Below are 16,656 nucleotides of genomic sequence, written 5' to 3'. Positions count from 1 at the left end.
TAACTAAAATATAATTAATCAGAATTATCAAGACTGAACATAGAACTGATAACTATTCAGATGGAAATTTAAAAAAAATCTAAATTTCCATTTTCTAAACTTATTGCTAAATATAGAACAATGTATAAGGTAAAAACAGTGGTATTCAAATGCTTTTTAAACTTCCTTCAGGGTTTACATACCAACATTCTGGATGTAGCTACATACTGAAGTGCTGCCCTGGTGGGTAAGGACAAGAAGGGTTGTTATGGAAGGGACTGAAACACTAGGGGCCAGATCCTCGTAGCGCAGCGCATTCCTACGTCCGGCGTAGTGTATCTCTGATACATTACACCGCCGTAACTTACATTTTCCTTATGCTCAAAGAATTTGCGCCGTAAGTTACGGTGGCGTAGTGTAACTTCGGCGGCGTAAGGGCGTGCAATTCAAATGTATGTGATGGGGCGTGTTTTATGTTAATACGTCGTGACCCGACGTAAATGACGTTTTTTTTTAACGGCGCATGCGCCGTCCGTGGGGGTATCCCAGTGCGCATGCTTGAAAATAAACCAGAACAAGCCAATGTTTACGACGATGACGTCATTCTACACAAATCCCTATTCGCGAACGACTTACGCAAACAACGTAAAAAAATAAAAATTTGATGCGTGAACGTTGGCCATACTTAACATAGGATACGCCTCATATAGCAGGGGTAACTATACGCCAAAAAAAGCCTTACGAAAACAACGTAAAAAAATGCGCCGGCCGTACGTTCGTGGATCGCCGTATCTAGCTAATTTGCATACTCGACGCGGAATTCGACGGAAACGCCACCTAGCGCCCGGGGGAAAAATGCACCTACGATCCGACGGCTGCATCGGATCGAGCCCCTATGCAGTCGTATCTTGTTTTGTAGATACAAAACAAAGATACGTCGTGGGAACTTTGAAATTACGTGGCGTATCAATAGATACGCTGGAGTAATTCTTCTGTGGATCTGGCCCTAGGAGTGTATATTTTCCAGGTAGCAGCCCTCGCAACTTGTCATAAGTTGGCTTATTGCCTTACGGCTTAAAGGGAGACTGTATGGTTTAACGTCAATGGACAGGAATACATTTATGCTTTAAAAAATAAATTTTTCAAATACCATGAATATATGGTACACCCATGACAATTGAGCCACATAGAATTATACATTTTCAAAAAAGATTTTCTAATTAGAAATCACAGCAGGATTTGCTTGCTTTTAGACTGTTGCTCTCTGACTGAATCTCTCAGCTGTGTTTGTAAATTAAAGTCTGAACTTTTAAGTTTTGTAATCATGTGAAAAGGGATCTTTGTTTCCTGTCTCAAAATATTAATATACATTTTTTTTAATGGAAACATAATTTGTAAGTCCTGAAAGTGCCCTAATGTAGCAATTTTGGAAGAATACATGGAGCTTAAGGACTTGCATAATTAAAGCCCTATCCCGAGCAAAAACATTTTTTTCCTACCACTCCCTAACCCAAGTCTGGCATACTTTTTGCCCCTTACCTGGTGAAGCCAGATGTGGAACTTTAAAACATTATATTTTATTATATTGCTTTAAAAGATTTAAAAATAAACAATGCTAATCATTTTTAACTAGTGTTTGTAAAATCTGCTCTAAAATGCCACTTAGAGGTCCTACGTTACACCTGTCTTTACAAAATAAAGGTAAGATAATAATAAAGTGTATGCAAGTCAAAACATTTTTTCTAGGCCCAAATATATGCAATATGTGAATAGAAATAAGCCAAAGCAGTCAGATGCGTATATGGCTGACCTTCCATACAAGGTTTATAAACACCATACAGCTGTCAGTAACCAAAAAAGGCATGTTATCCTTTTCATTATCCTTGGTTGGAAGTTAGAAAACAAAATATATATTATTTAATATACCATACCACTAGAAGAATATTTTACTAGAATAGAATATTTGCATATAATTTGCATAAATGTAAAATATGCCGTCAATAGGCACCTCAGATTTCTCATATTATTCAAAAGCCAATGTATATGTTTTAAGTGTACTAAGAATGGCCATACACTCCCAATTTCTGTGTTGTGGTTATCACAGTGATCATCATTTAAAGTCAAAAGGGTCTGCCCAAGTAAAACTGAAAATATAACTTTGATCATCTAGATTTACCTAATCACACATAAATGATACTACAAAGAGTGCTTGCCTGTATTCTTTCAACTTCTAGAAAAGTTGCTGTGTGGAATGCTTTCTCCCAGGTTGTAAGTTCATTCTCCAACTCCACAGAGAAATACAGGTCCTCACCAGATTCTGACTGAACGCCAAAGCAGTGTTTCCGTCGGTCCAGAAGATCACTGTCCTGATTAAAACCTGAAGTTATACAATCTGGCATACATCAAGTAATATTTTTTTTACAGTTCCCTGATTTAAATATACCACAATAACCAAACTCATAAGTACAAACAGCCATACTATAATGAGCGGAGCATACAGATTATCATCATCACTGGTTACTACTGAATTCATAGGGTGTGCCAATTTTTAAAGACTTTTTGTTTAATAAAATATTTTAGCATGAGATTTTTTATTTTTTGTAAGCCTAGAACCTTATGATCTGTGCATTATTACCTTTATGATACACCAATATGTTGGCTTTTATACATTTTAGAGAATAAATGAACAGCCCATAACTATTAAAATGCAGCATTTTCAGCAAGTATTTGTCAATGTTTTTGGTAGATAGGTAGAGCTGACATATGTGATTGAGGATTGATAGTTCTATATACAGTGATCCACATTACAGTACATATTCCTTTCTAGGTATACCTTTTTGTGTATATCAGCAGCACCTTTAGTTGGTGTCTGGCTGCCCCCTCATTGAAGTTTCTTTTCTTTACTATATACTGAATACAGTATATATATGATATAAAAAAAAGTCTGTTAAAATGTTAGGTGTCTGTGATCTAAAAAAATCAGACAAAGATAAATAATATTATAAATAATTATAACTGGGTATGTAGCTGTGTTCAGAATTAAGCAATCACATTCAAACTCATGTTAAATAGGAGTCAGTATACACCTCCCATGATGTAATGAGCCTTTGATTAACCCTAAATAAAGTTCAGCTGTTTCAGTAAGTCTTTCCTGACATTTTCTTAGTCGGATCCTACAGCAAAAGCCATGAACAAGGTATCAGTCAGGAGAAGGGTACGAAAGAATTTCCAACGCATTAGATATACCATGGAACGCAGTGAACACAGACATCATCAAGTGGAGAAAATATGGCACAACAGTGACATTCCAAAGAACTGGACATCCCTCCAAAATTGATGAAAAGACAAGAAGAAACTGGTCAGGGAGGCTGCCAAGAGGCCTACAATAACATAAAAGGAGCTACAGGGATATCTGGCAAGTACTGACAGTGTGGCACATGTGACAACAATCCCCCATAAAGTGTGGGGCATTGCCTTAAAGTTATAAGGTAAGAAGAATAGGGGCGGGTACCATCATCCTTTAAGTTCGGAAAATGGAAAGGGGAGATGTCAGGGGCTACTCCAAAATTCTGCCCCACGACATTGATTGTGTTGTGGACTATTTCAGTACCCAGAGATTTAGACAAGATAAATATAAAAATGTAAATGTATTAAAGAGAAGACAATGATGGATTAATGGCACTTCTGGGACAGTTAAAGGACAAAAATTTAAAAACCTATTGCAGGACAATTTTATGGTGCAGTTTATTGAGGCCCCAACTAGGAATGATGCTCTGTTGGACCTGATAATCTCAAACCATGCAGAGCTTATTACTAATGTTCAGATAAAGGAACACCTGGGTAGCAGTGATCATAACATGATTTCATTTAATGTTAACTATAAGCAGGAAATACATACAGGAAATATTAAAACACTAAATTTTAAGAGAGCAAATTTTCCAAGGATGAGGGCTGCTCTCCAGGACTTGGACTGGGAGGGACTATTGACACAGATGAACACAGAACAGAAATGGGAATTTTTCAAAAAGACTGTGTGGAACCTCACTGCAAAGTATGTTCCCATGGGCAATAAGTTTAAAAGGCTAAAAATAAAACCTATGTGGCTCACGGGCAAAGTTAAAAAAGCTATAAACAATAAGAAAGTAGCTTTTAAAAAATATAAAAATGAAGGAACACACCAAGGGCAAAAATAAAAATAAATGGAAGCCTATCCCAAGAATTGTTAATGAAAAACGGAACTAGACAGGGATGCCCCCTGTCTCCACTTCTGTTTGTGCTCTCCCTGGAGCCATTATTGGCCAGGATACGTAAGTGCCCCGACATAAGAGGAGTCAAAATAGGGGAGGACGAACATAAACTTTCAGCATTTGCTGATGACGTCCTCTTCTATTTGTCAGACCCTAAAACCTCAATCCCAAAATTATTAGATCTATGCACGTTATACGGAGAAATATCAAATTTCAAAATTAACGTAGCTAAAACCGAGATCCTAAGTATCAATGCCAACGGACGAGAGGAAAGGGATTTAAAACAGAAATACTGCTTCTCCTGGGTAAAAGCACTCAAGTACCTTGGTATTCTGCTTGTCCCATCAATAAAAAAAATGTATGAGAAAAATTATATTCCTTTGCTAAACGAAATTAGGGAGGAAATTGGGAGGATAAAAAATAGACCAATATCCTGGATAGGACGAATAAACTTTTGTAAAATGGTAATCCTACCAAAGATTACCTATAAGTTCCAGATGATTCCCATAAGTTTACCCGGAACACTCTTCTCAGCTCTTAAAAAACAGATTATGAACTTCATATGGAGAAATAAGAAACACAGAGTATCCCTCCAAACCCTAAGACAACCCAAAATTAAGGGAGGACTAGCGGTACCAGACATTAAAACATACTATGAGGCTGTGGTTTTGTCGAGGGTGGTGGAGTGGGCTAGGGCCAGTAAGGAAAAAAGATGGGTTAATATCGAAAACGAAATGGCAAAAGCCATCTTGGACAAGATTATATGGAACCCACCTCAATATAGGACACTAGATAAGAACTCACACGAGATAACTAAAATTGCACTAAAAATTTGGGACACTAAATATAAAAAAATAGAAAAGGAATTTAACTCACCATTATTGGCACTAAAAAACAATGATTATTTTGCACCGGGCAAAACACAGATTGGTGGAAATTGGATAAAAAAAGACACCACTCAATTAAGGGATGTAATAAAAGATGGGCACATTGTAACACTACAAGAATTAAAGGGGAAATTTTTGGAAATTGACGAATGGAGATACAATCAGCTAGTCCACTTTATACAAAGACTGCCGCACCCACTGAGGTCAGGGGAGCAGTTAACCGATTTAGAAAAATTATGCACATCGGAAAAGGTCAAGGGAACGATATCAAAATTATATAAGATTCTGATAAAGGTGGACGAGCGGATGATCCCTCCTTTTGTTAAAAAATGGGAGAGGGAACTTGGATCAAAGCGAGATAGGACCTCAATAGAAAAAATGCTGACACTGGTCCATTCCTCGGCAGTAGACAGCCGTACAGCTGAGATGAGCTATAAATGCCTGACTGGATGGTACATGACCCCAGATAAACTATCTAAATTCAATGAAGGACAAACGGGAGAGTGTTGGAGGGGATGTGGCTCCCCGGGAACTATGGCTCACCTGTGGTGGAAATGCCCTAAGGTGGAGGAATTCTGGAAAAAAATATTGGGATGCATAGAAGAGATCACAAAAGAAAAAATTAAGCTGGACCCGTGGGTAGTATTGTTTCATGGGGGTGGGGAAAAAATCAAAAAATATAAAAAAACTCTGGTCCCACATCTATTAAATGCTGCCAAAAGAATAATACCGAGAAATTGGCAGGAAGTAGACTGCCCCCACATTTGGGAGTGGATAGACTCCGTAGAAGAAACGTACAGAATGGAAGAATTGAGAGAAGGAGTGGTAGGCAATGATATAGTGCAAGATAAGAAGTGGGAAAATTGGAGGATTTTTAAGAGATCCTGGAGCTATGCCGAAAAACTTAGGGGCTGAGACCTAAAGATAAAGTAAAACAGAGATGTAGGCATCAGGAGTGGATAGACTCCGTAGAAGAAACGTACAGAATGGAAGAATTGAGAGAAGGAGTGGTAGGCAATGATATAGTGCAAGATAAGAAGTGGGAAAATTGGAGGATTTTTAAGAGATCCTGGAGCTATGCCGAAAAACTTAGGGGCTGAGACCTAAAGATAAAGTAAAACAGAGATGTAGGCATCAGGAGAAAGTTTTCTGGATTGCTTATGGTGAGATAGGGGGAGGGTGGGGGGGTCGAGGGGGGGAGGGAGGAATGGGGATAAGGCAAAGGAAGTGAAGAATCGTCTTACCTGAGACTACTAATAAATTAAAAAAGGAAGGAGTAATACCTTAAACCCCAAAAAAAAAAAAAAAAAAAAAAAAAAAAAATATATATATAATAAAAAATTTTCACATACTGTGGTAAGAGAAAAAACAAAGTAAGAAAAATAACTACACTAATGATGCGAAACCTGCTTAGAGACGCTAAGGGCTGGCAAACGGAACATGAGCGTATAAGTGTACACTCTATGAGGTTGAAGTCTGAAGTGAAAAAAAAAAAAAAGAAAAAAAAAAAAAAAAAAAAAAAAATGAAGGAACACTAGTGTTGTTTAAATGTTACAAAGAATATAACAGGATATGTAAAAAGGAAATCAAGGATGCAAAAATTCAAAATGAACGACAGATTGCAAAAGATAGTAGGACAAACCCCAAAAAATTCTTTAAATATATTAATAGTAAAAAGGTGAAGTCTGAGCATGTAGGCCCCTTACAAAATAATCTAGAGTGGGTGACTGGGGACAAAGAGAAGGCAAATTTATTAAATGCTTTCTTCAGCTCTGTGTATACAATGGAGCATGGGGGAGCTCATGTCCAAAATGGGGGTGGGAGTGACACAGCCCCAAATCCACAATGGCTCAAAAGTGATATGGTCCAGAAATATTTAGACAGAATAAAGGTGGATAAAGCACCTGGACCAGATGGCATCCACCCACGGATCATAGGTGAGTTGAGCTCTGTCATTTCAAAGCCACTGTATCTAATATTTAGGGACTCATTAATGACAGGAATAGTACCACTGGATTGGCGTAGAGCCAATGTGGTGCCTATATTTAAAAAGGGAACAAAGTCTTTACCAAGTAACTATAGACCTGTTAGTCTAACTTCTATAGTTGGGAAGATACTGGAACGTTTAATAAAAGACCACATGGATGAGTTCTTGCAGGAAAAAAACTATTTAAGCAGCAGACAACATGGATTCATGAAAGACAGAAGTTGTCAGACAAACCTGATTTCCTTTTATGAAGAGGTAAGTAAAACCCTGGACAGAGGCGTGGCTGTGGACGTGATATATTTGGATTTTGCAAAAGCGTTCGATACAGTTCCGCACACACGGCTCATGTGTAAGGTAAGGTCTACAGGATTGGATATATCAGTTTGTAAATGGATAGAAAATTGGCTGAAAGCCAGAATTCAGAGAGTCGTGGTTAATGATTCTTACTCTGAATGGTCCAATGTTATCAGTGGTGTACCCCAAGGTTCAGTGCTGGGACCCTTACTTTTCAATATATTTATAAATGATATTGGGTCTGGGATCAAAAGATAAAAACCATTAGGTACCGCAGAACACAGAATAATTACATACAGTTACGATTTGTTCACAAGGAAGCAACATATAAACCCCACTGGTGTATGGGGAAAACAGGAGATGTAGGTCCAGACATGATCCTCTACATGTTTTGCGACATACAACTCTTCTTCAGGAGGAGTTGACCATACACATCTATAGAGAAATACAGTCTTTTAATTTCATGATCAAAAAATATGAATATGAAGGGAGGGGAAAAATAGGGAAGGGAAAAGGGGGAGAGGGTATTGGGGAGTGGGGGTGTTGGGAAGAAACATCAAACCAGTGAAAAATTATATTATTGGTTGACCCACCTGATATGTGAGATGAATAGTAAAACACCCGGGGATCAATACAGGACTCAATAAACTCATATTTCCAAAGGCAGGGACAAGTGGAATGATGGATAAGAGATAATATTTGAGGGTCTGGTGGTGCCAGCCGGGGGCTGGAAAAACAAATGCAATGGGGGCACAAAAATACATGGGCTAATGGTCCACATCAGCACAACAAGCCACATAGATTTGCAATAAACAGTAAATACCAAGTCAGCGGCTTCCTGTCATAAAACACTGTTACCACTGACTGGTTTAGACAGCAGCCAATAAGGCCGCTCAATGAGAGTAAATGGCTAGAATGACAGTCTTACCTTGAAATGGTTGTAAAGGAGTCTATCCCTGGGTGGCGGCTGTCTAAATGAGGGCCATTCAGAGCATCCTTTTAGAGCCTCCAACCTAGCCCACATCAAGACACACAGGCTGACGCTGGCTTCTGATGTCACTGGGTCCTTTTCGCCCACTGCGATTGCGCAAGGAGCAGACACGCTTGACCCTCACAAAAAGGACGGTGAACCAGCCAAGAAGGGAAGAAGGAGAAGGCAACCCAAGTTTTGGGAGTCCTCCTCCGAATGGGAAGATGCATGTCCGCCGCTGCACATTCCCCTGTATTCTTCATATGTCTGGGCTATGGGGTAGAGTGGCAAGATGGAAGCCTTTTGTTACGAAGAAAAACATCCAAGCCGGGCTAAATTTTGCAAAAACACATCTAAAGTTTCCCGAAAGCATGTGGAAAAATGTTATGGTCTGATGAAACCAAGGTTCAACTTTTTGGCCATAATTCCAAAAGATATGTTTGGCACAAAAACAACCTTCCACCAATGGAACACCATACCAAATGTGAAGCATGGTGGTGGCAGCACCATTCTTTGGGGCTGTTTTTCTTCAGCTGGAACAGGGGCCTTAGTCAAGGTAGAGGAAATTATGAACAGTTCCAAATACCATTCAATATTAGCACAAAACCTTCAGGCTTCTGCTAGAAAGCTGAACATGAAGAGGAACTTCATGAACTCAGGGTGAGGGTTAGGGTGAGGGTTAGGGGTTAGGGTTAGGGTTTCCCATTGAAGAATATGGCTAGGACTCAGGAATTGGAACAGGGACCTCCCCCAGAGGTCAAAGGTCAGAAGGCAGGTTCCCAGAGGTCAAAGGACACAGGGCGTGGCTGACCCACTCCCACCAAAGTGTACCGCCTACCCCAACTAAGTCAGGGAATGAACAAGTCGGGGTAAGAATGAAAACAACCCAAAGCATACATCCAAATCAACAAAGGAATTGCTTCACCAGAAGAAGACTAAAGTTTTGGAATGGGCCAATCAAAGCCCAGACCTGAATCCAATCTGTGGGGTGGTCGGAAGAGGGCTGTGCACAGTAGATGCCCTCACAATATGACAGATTTGGAGTGTTTTTGCAAAGAAGAGTGAGCAAATATTGCCAATTCAGGATGTGCCATGCTGATAGACTCATACCAAAAAGACAGAGTGCTGTAATACAATCATATGGTGCTTTAACAAAGTATTAGTTTAAGGGTTTGCACACTTATGCAACCATATTATTATTTTTTTTCTTCCGTCCACTTGAAAGATTTTGGTTTGTTGTTAAACTGAGTTGTACAGTTTATAGGTATTAATGGTGGAAAAAGTTCTGAATGATTTATCTTTGTCTCAATTTTTTACCACACAGAAACCTGAAATTTTAACAGGGCTTTGTAGACTTTTTTTATCCACTCTATATATTTTATTATGAAAACGTTGCCTCATCTCTCCCTATTATACTGCCACCTAACCAAGGTGCTTACATACTATTCACCCACTATACAATATGTTTGTCTATTTAATATATTAATTACTCATTTTAATTAATGATAAACCTGCCTTGTTTCCTCCTATTACATTGAGGTAGTTATTTTATTGGTTTTGAAGAGGATAATAATAGTCACATCCATGCAGGAGCTAAAATATCTGATGGAGGTAATAGGCAATGAGGGTACCATAATCAAACATGTGCAGCTGTAAACTTTCAGACCTGACATCAAAAGCATTAATAGAGGGTTTTCTATGGGCCTATAATCATAGTGATCTAAACCACTAGCTGAGCATGTAGGTTCAGACAAGAGAATGTGGGAGAAGGGGTAGGAATGGAAAAGTAAAGAATATAGTGGTGGCACGTTTGCAGATGGGGTTCTTTCTCAAAGTGGTGGTATTTCTATAAGTGGGAGCACTTCTGACTCTGCACTCATCATCTGAATGTCTCATCCGAAAATATCATCTTTGTCCCCCACAGGTATGCTCTAATGGCTGCAACTCCAGCTAGAAGCGCATTACTGAAAACTGCTTCCTATGTCCCTTTAAACTCTGGTATGCTCTTACTACTGCAAATCCAGCTAGAATCGCATTACTGAAAACTGCTATCTTTATTAGCTATGCACCTTTAAGTCTGTTTCTGAAGTGAGAATTTTTCTCGGCATAGCCAGCCTTGTTTTATTAACTCCCTGATTAGCAATTAGAAGCACCCACCCCCATTCCTACCAGTATTTAACTAAGCATCTCTGACTCTGCACTCATCATCTGAATGTCTCATCTGAAAATATCATCTTTGTCCCCCCACAGGTATGCTCTTACTGCTGCAACTCCAGCTAGAATCGCATTACTGAAAACTGCTTCCTATGTCCCTTTTAACTCTGGTATTCTTTTTTGCTTAACCATCTGTATACTGTCCACATTGCTTTTGTTTTTGTTTCCTCCCCATGCCTTTCCTTTAAATGATGGCCTCCTTATCTTTATTAGCTATAAGTCTGTTTCTGAAGTGAGAATTTTTCTCGGCATAGCCAGCCTTGTTTTATTAATTCCCTGATTAGCAATTAGAACCACTTATTTCTATAAGTGGGAGCACTTCTGACTCTGCACTCATCATCTTAATGCACAAAGTGAAGGAACACAAGAAAATACCTTGAAAAATACAATACCAGTGACCTTGTTTACACTTTCAGCTCTTCCTCCCCCTTCTAAAATGCAATGTCTACCACTCCTTCTGGCAGCTGTGTCTTCTATCCTTAACCACTAGCTGACGGCCGTACGACTTTGTATGGCCACAGCGCGGCTCCCAATCTCTAACAGGCCGTCTTTTTACGGCCGCCCCTTTGCTCGCTTCCGAGCGCGCAGCGGGGAACTACTGTGCTGGCCGTGTCCCTTGGACACAGCCAGTCACAGATCGCCGTGAACGGCCAATCGGAGCGGCCGTTTCCTAGGCGATCTGTGCGGTCAATGAGAGATGATCTCATATGTTTACATATGAGATCATCTCTCATTCCCGGCTCTCGCAGACAGCGGTGCTGTCAGGGGAGAGAGGAGACGGATCTGTGTCTCTTGTACATAGAGACACAGATCGGTCACCCCCACCCAGTCACCCCCCTTCCCCCACAGTTAGAACACTAATATTAGGGTACACATTTAACCCCTTCCTCACCCCCTAGTGTTAACCCCTTCCCTGCCAGTCACATTTATACAGTAATTAGTGCATATTTATAGCACTGATTGCAGTATAAATGTGAATGGCGCCAAAAATGTGTCAAAAGTGTCCGATGTGTCCGCCATAATGTCGCAGTCGCAATTAAAATCGCAGATCGCCGCCATTACTAGTAAAAAAAAAATAAAAAAAAAAATTCTGTCCCTTATTTTGTAGTCGCTTATTGCGATTTTTTTTTTTTTTTACTAAAAATATGTAGAATACGTATCGGCCTAGACTGAGGATTAAAAAAGAACTTGAGCTATTTATTATAGCAACAAGTAAAACATTTTTTTTTCAAAATTGTCGCTCTATTTTTGTTTATAGCGCAAAAAATAAAAACCGCAGAGGTGATCAAATACCACCAAAAGAAAGCTCTATTTGTGGGGAAAAAAGGACGTTAATTTTGTTTGGGAGCCACGTCGCACGACTGCGCAATTGTCAGTTAAAGCGACGCAGTGCCGAATCGCAAAAAGTCCTCTGGTCAGGAAGGGGGTTTAAATGCCCAGTAAGGAAGTGGTTAAACAAACTCTCCTGCACACCTCTTCTCCACCCCACACCTTATATATATCACCCTCACTTCTGTCCTCAATCTATTACTGCACTCACCAACTCTGGCTAATTCTAAATCCACATGCCCAATACTCTAAACCACTGGGGCATGTCCCTTCATATAAATCACACTCCCACATTACCTCCCTCATTCTTCTGCTTCTATCCTCTGGTGATGTATCCCCAAACCCTGGGCCTTCTTCATCTAACTGTACTTAAAGCACCCATTACCCTACACCCTCTGGCTACAGCCGCAGTGCACACAATATAGTTCCCATTTCTCTTCTTCCCAAGACCAGACTCCCTTTCTCTTGCATCCTTTGGAATGTTCTCTCTGTCTGTAATAAACTCACCTCTCTCCACAATCTCTTTATCGCTAACTCATTTATTCTACTTACCATTACTGAAACCTGGCTTCACAAATCTGACACCGTGTCTTCTGCTGCTCTATCCCATGGTGGTCTTCTTGGACTCACTGCCCCAGACTCAGTGGATGCAAAGGAGGGGGTGTTGGAATCCTTTTAGCCCCACATAGCACCTTTCAAGTACTTCACCCACCTCCCTCTCTGTCACTCTCCTCATTTGAGGTCCACTTCATTTGTCTCTTCTCCCCAGTTTCTCTAAGTATAGCTGTGATCTACCGGCCCACTGGTCCAGTATCATCCTTTCTTAATGACTTCTCTGCCTGGCTACTTTAATTATTCTCTTCTAAAATCCCCACAATCATTCTTGTAGACTTCAACATCCCTACTAATACTAACATTCCTGCAACTTCCAAATTCTCAGTCTACCTTCCTACTTTGACCTGAAGCAATGAACACATGCTCCTACTAACTCTGAAGGCAATACCCTTGACCTAGTCTTTTCCCACCTATGCACTCTATGCAACCTCTCCAACTATCCTCACCCTCTCTATAATCACTACCTTATTAATTTCACTCTCTCCCTCTCCTCCTTCTCTTCTCCCTCCAAACACCAAATGGTTACCCTTCACCATCTCAACCTTTCTCTTCTCTACTCTGCGACTGACCACCTTTATGACAAAATCTCACACCTGTCCTGAACCGACCTAGCCACTTCTGTCTACAACACTTCACTTCTAGCCTCACTAGAAACACTGGCCCCCCACACTACACACAGAATCAGGTCCTGTCCCCATCAACCCTGGCAAACAGATGATACTATTTCATCACTGTTATTTAAAAAAATTAATCATCTCATCCCCGTCAACTCTTCTCTACCTTCAACTCTCTACTTCATCATCCACTGCCTCCACCCACTAACTCACTCACTGCCCAGGAGATCGCCAATCACTTTAAACAGAAGATTGATACAATTTGCAAAGGGGGGCTACACTGTTCAGATACCCTCCATGCTTTACACCTCATGCCCACAGGTACAATCATTAATTCCCTATTTCAGCCCCGCCACTATAGACTAGGTTGCTAAATTACTTGCTAACGTTCATCTTACCACCTGTCCTTCCCTTCCTGTTCCCTCAAAAATGCTACATTCACCCTTTAGCTCTATTCTACACTCTCTAACCCACATCTTCAATCTTTCCCTCTCTTCTGCCATCTTCCTCAACTCTTTAAAACATAAACTTGTCAGCCCCATACTTAAAAAGCCCTCACTGGACCCATCCAATTTTAACAACCTACGCCCCATCTTCTTGCTCCCCTTTTTATCCAAACTCCTTGAACGTCTAGTCTACAACCGGCTGAGCGTCCACCTTGCTGATAATAGCCTGCTTGATCCCCTTCAGTCTGGATTTCGTCCTCAACATTCCACAGAAACTTTTCTCCTAAAACTAATAATCAATCTACTAATGGACAAAACTATGGGACGCTACTTTGTACTTCTACTCCTGGACCTCTCTGCTGCCTCCGATACGGTTGACTACCCCCTCCTCCTCAAAAAACTCCACGCCTTTCGTCTCTGGGACTGTACTCTTCACTTGTTCTCTACCTACTTATCCAATCACACCTTTAGCGTTACTTACTGAATGCTGCTGCCAGACTCATGCACCTTACCAACCGCTCTGTCTCTGCTACTCCTCTCTGTCAATCCCTCCACTGGCTTCCGCTCACCCAACAAATTTTATTCAAAATACTAACAACTACCTACAAAGCCATCCACAACTCTGTCCCTAGCTACATCACTGACCTAGTCTCAAAATACCAACCTAATTGTTCTCTTCGTTCTTCTCAATACCTCCTATTGTAATTTGGGATGGCATGAGCTATTTAAGCTGGTACCTAATGGTTTTATTAAAGAAGCATTTCACTATTTTAGACTAGATTTGGCTCAATTCCTCAAATTCCAGGGAGTCGGTGAGATCCCGATCCCTATTCTAGATGTATGAGATAGATGAGTGGGACACTCACACATTTAGAGTGGAGTATAGAAGGGGTAAACTTTAACTCTGGGGAATCTCGCAGAGTGCAGACATACATGTTCAAAACCCAATTTTGTATACAGGAACAATTATTTTTTTAATCTTTAAAAAAAAATATTTTCAATATTTTTTAGTTCAGTCCTTAAAGGGGTTGTAAAGTTTTGTCTTTTATTTTCTAAATTGGTTTCTTTAAGCTAGTGCATTGTTGGTTCACTTACCTTTTCCTTCGATTTCCCTTCTAAATGTTTTTTTCCTTTGTTTGAATTTCTCACTTCCTGTTTCTCCTCAGTAAGCTTTCCACCATCATCCGAGCGGTGGAAAGTCATTTAGAACAGCTTACTGAACACCTTACTGAGGAGAAACAGGAAGTGAGAAATTCAGACAAAGAAAACAAAGAAAAAAACATTTAGAAGGGAAATGGAAGGAAAAGGTAAGTGAACCAACAATGCACTAGCCTAAAGTGACCTATTTAGAAAATAAAAAACAAACATTTACAACCCCTTTAATGAACTATTCAATTCAGGTCTATTACCATTGGATAAACAAATAAAATCAGGTTTTGCAGCCAAAACTATCTAAAAAGTATTTTTTTCTCATGTTGTAATTAATCATTGTGAGAATCATACTGTTCTGTAAAACCACATGCAGACATTTCCTAAACATATAACAACTATTAGCTTTGCATATAACAACTATTCTGCAATTTTCAGACTTTATGATGGGTTTGATGTCCACAAACTGAACCCAGAAACATTCACTCATCCATATTAACCGATGAAAACAGTCCATCGGTCCATTCTCATACATGCTCTAGCACAAAACAGACTGACAAACATACTGTATGAAAAACATTTGTGAAAACTGAGCTGTGAAAAAGTGATGTTGTATAGAAATTACCTTAAAAATTTTACACATTATTTCATACACAGTAAATTTTTTGTCTGATCGCATCCAGTCCCACGTAGTAACCTTAGAAAGAAAATTGCAGTATGATTATAAAACTAATATAATTAATATGATATCAAGAGAATATACAGATTTGATATTATTATACACAGTAGTTTTAGAAATAATCACTAATATACAATATTTACTTACAGGAGGTGAATTAAATTTATAAAGTGATGAGCCTCTTAATGCCAGAAACTTTGGTGTGTATAAATGGTCTTGGAGATTATCTTGCTCCCGCTCTTCAACCCAACCCATGTATATTATCTGGAAGGAAAAATGATTAATTATTTATTATTAATTATAGGAACTGTGTCCAATGCTGAAAAATTGTGGAGTTTAGGAAAATGTAAGGTATTTAAAGGGTCACTAAAGGAATTTTTTTTTTGCTGAAATGACTGTTTACAGGGTATAGAGACATAAAAGTTAACTGATTCCTTTTAAAAATGATTAAAAATTGAATTTAATCTATCATATAATGTGCCTCTAGTTTCACGTTCGGTTTTAAAGGTACATACATGAATTTCCGGGTGAGAGGTGAGTCGGGAAGACTCACAGAACAAAAACAACAAATCCAGGGCAGTGTTTTGTTTTTAAAATGAATCTGATTGGTTCTGAGGAGTTTTAGACACACAGTAATGACAGCTTAGACCACCGTGAAAATCTCCCAGTATGATGGTTAGAAGGAAACAGGCAACCAGGAAGTGTGGAGATCACAGCAGAATTACAGCTACTTCAAAGCAAAAACGAACAATGAGGACATGAAACCAGGACTGCAGTAAGGTAAATGAAGCTATTTAGCTAAAAAAAAATTCCTTTAGTGACCCTTTAAAGATTAATGAAAGAAATAGATATTTACATATTTTTTTAAATCAGATACTTTATTACATGTTATAAACATTTGGGTCATACTATTCTCTAGAACAAATCTGGACAAAAGCATGATTAGGATTACATTATTAACAAAAGCAAAACTATATAAACCAATACAAAGTATTTTTAGAAATTATCACTAATATACAATATTTACTTACAGGAGGTGAATTAAATTTATAAAGTGATGAGCCTCTTAATGCCAGAAACTTTGGTGTGTATAAATGGACAATGAACAATTTATTGCCCCAAAGGATCGGTAAAACCATATATTGTTGAATTTTTGCATGGCATTTTATAGATAATAAGTATGCTTCTCAAAGGCAGTGCTTCTGTTCAGTTCACATATCTATTCATCCACTGTAGGAGGTGTTGA

At 39.2% G+C, this 16,656-nt stretch overlaps 1 protein-coding gene across 2 annotated transcripts in view; it reads right to left on the bottom strand.

Annotated features, from left to right (window-relative positions):
• SNTG1 (syntrophin gamma 1) overlaps positions 1-16,656 on the bottom strand; it is a 795,295-nt gene that overhangs the window by 15,024 nt on the left and 763,615 nt on the right. For both annotated transcript variants that reach the window (XM_040354181.1, XM_040354180.1), the window contains 3 exons: positions 15,558-15,674; positions 15,357-15,428; positions 2,193-2,345 (listed from right to left, as the gene is read on the bottom strand). In XM_040354181.1, coding sequence (XP_040210115.1) covers positions 2,193-2,345; positions 15,357-15,428; positions 15,558-15,674 — 342 coding nt within the window. The remainder of the gene's footprint in view (positions 1-2,192; positions 2,346-15,356; positions 15,429-15,557; positions 15,675-16,656) is intronic.

This window comes from Rana temporaria, chromosome 5 (assembly GCF_905171775.1).
Source record: "Rana temporaria chromosome 5, aRanTem1.1, whole genome shotgun sequence".
NCBI lineage: Eukaryota > Metazoa > Chordata > Amphibia > Anura > Ranidae > Rana > Rana temporaria.
This window is presented reverse-complemented; position numbering and strand designations above follow the sequence as displayed.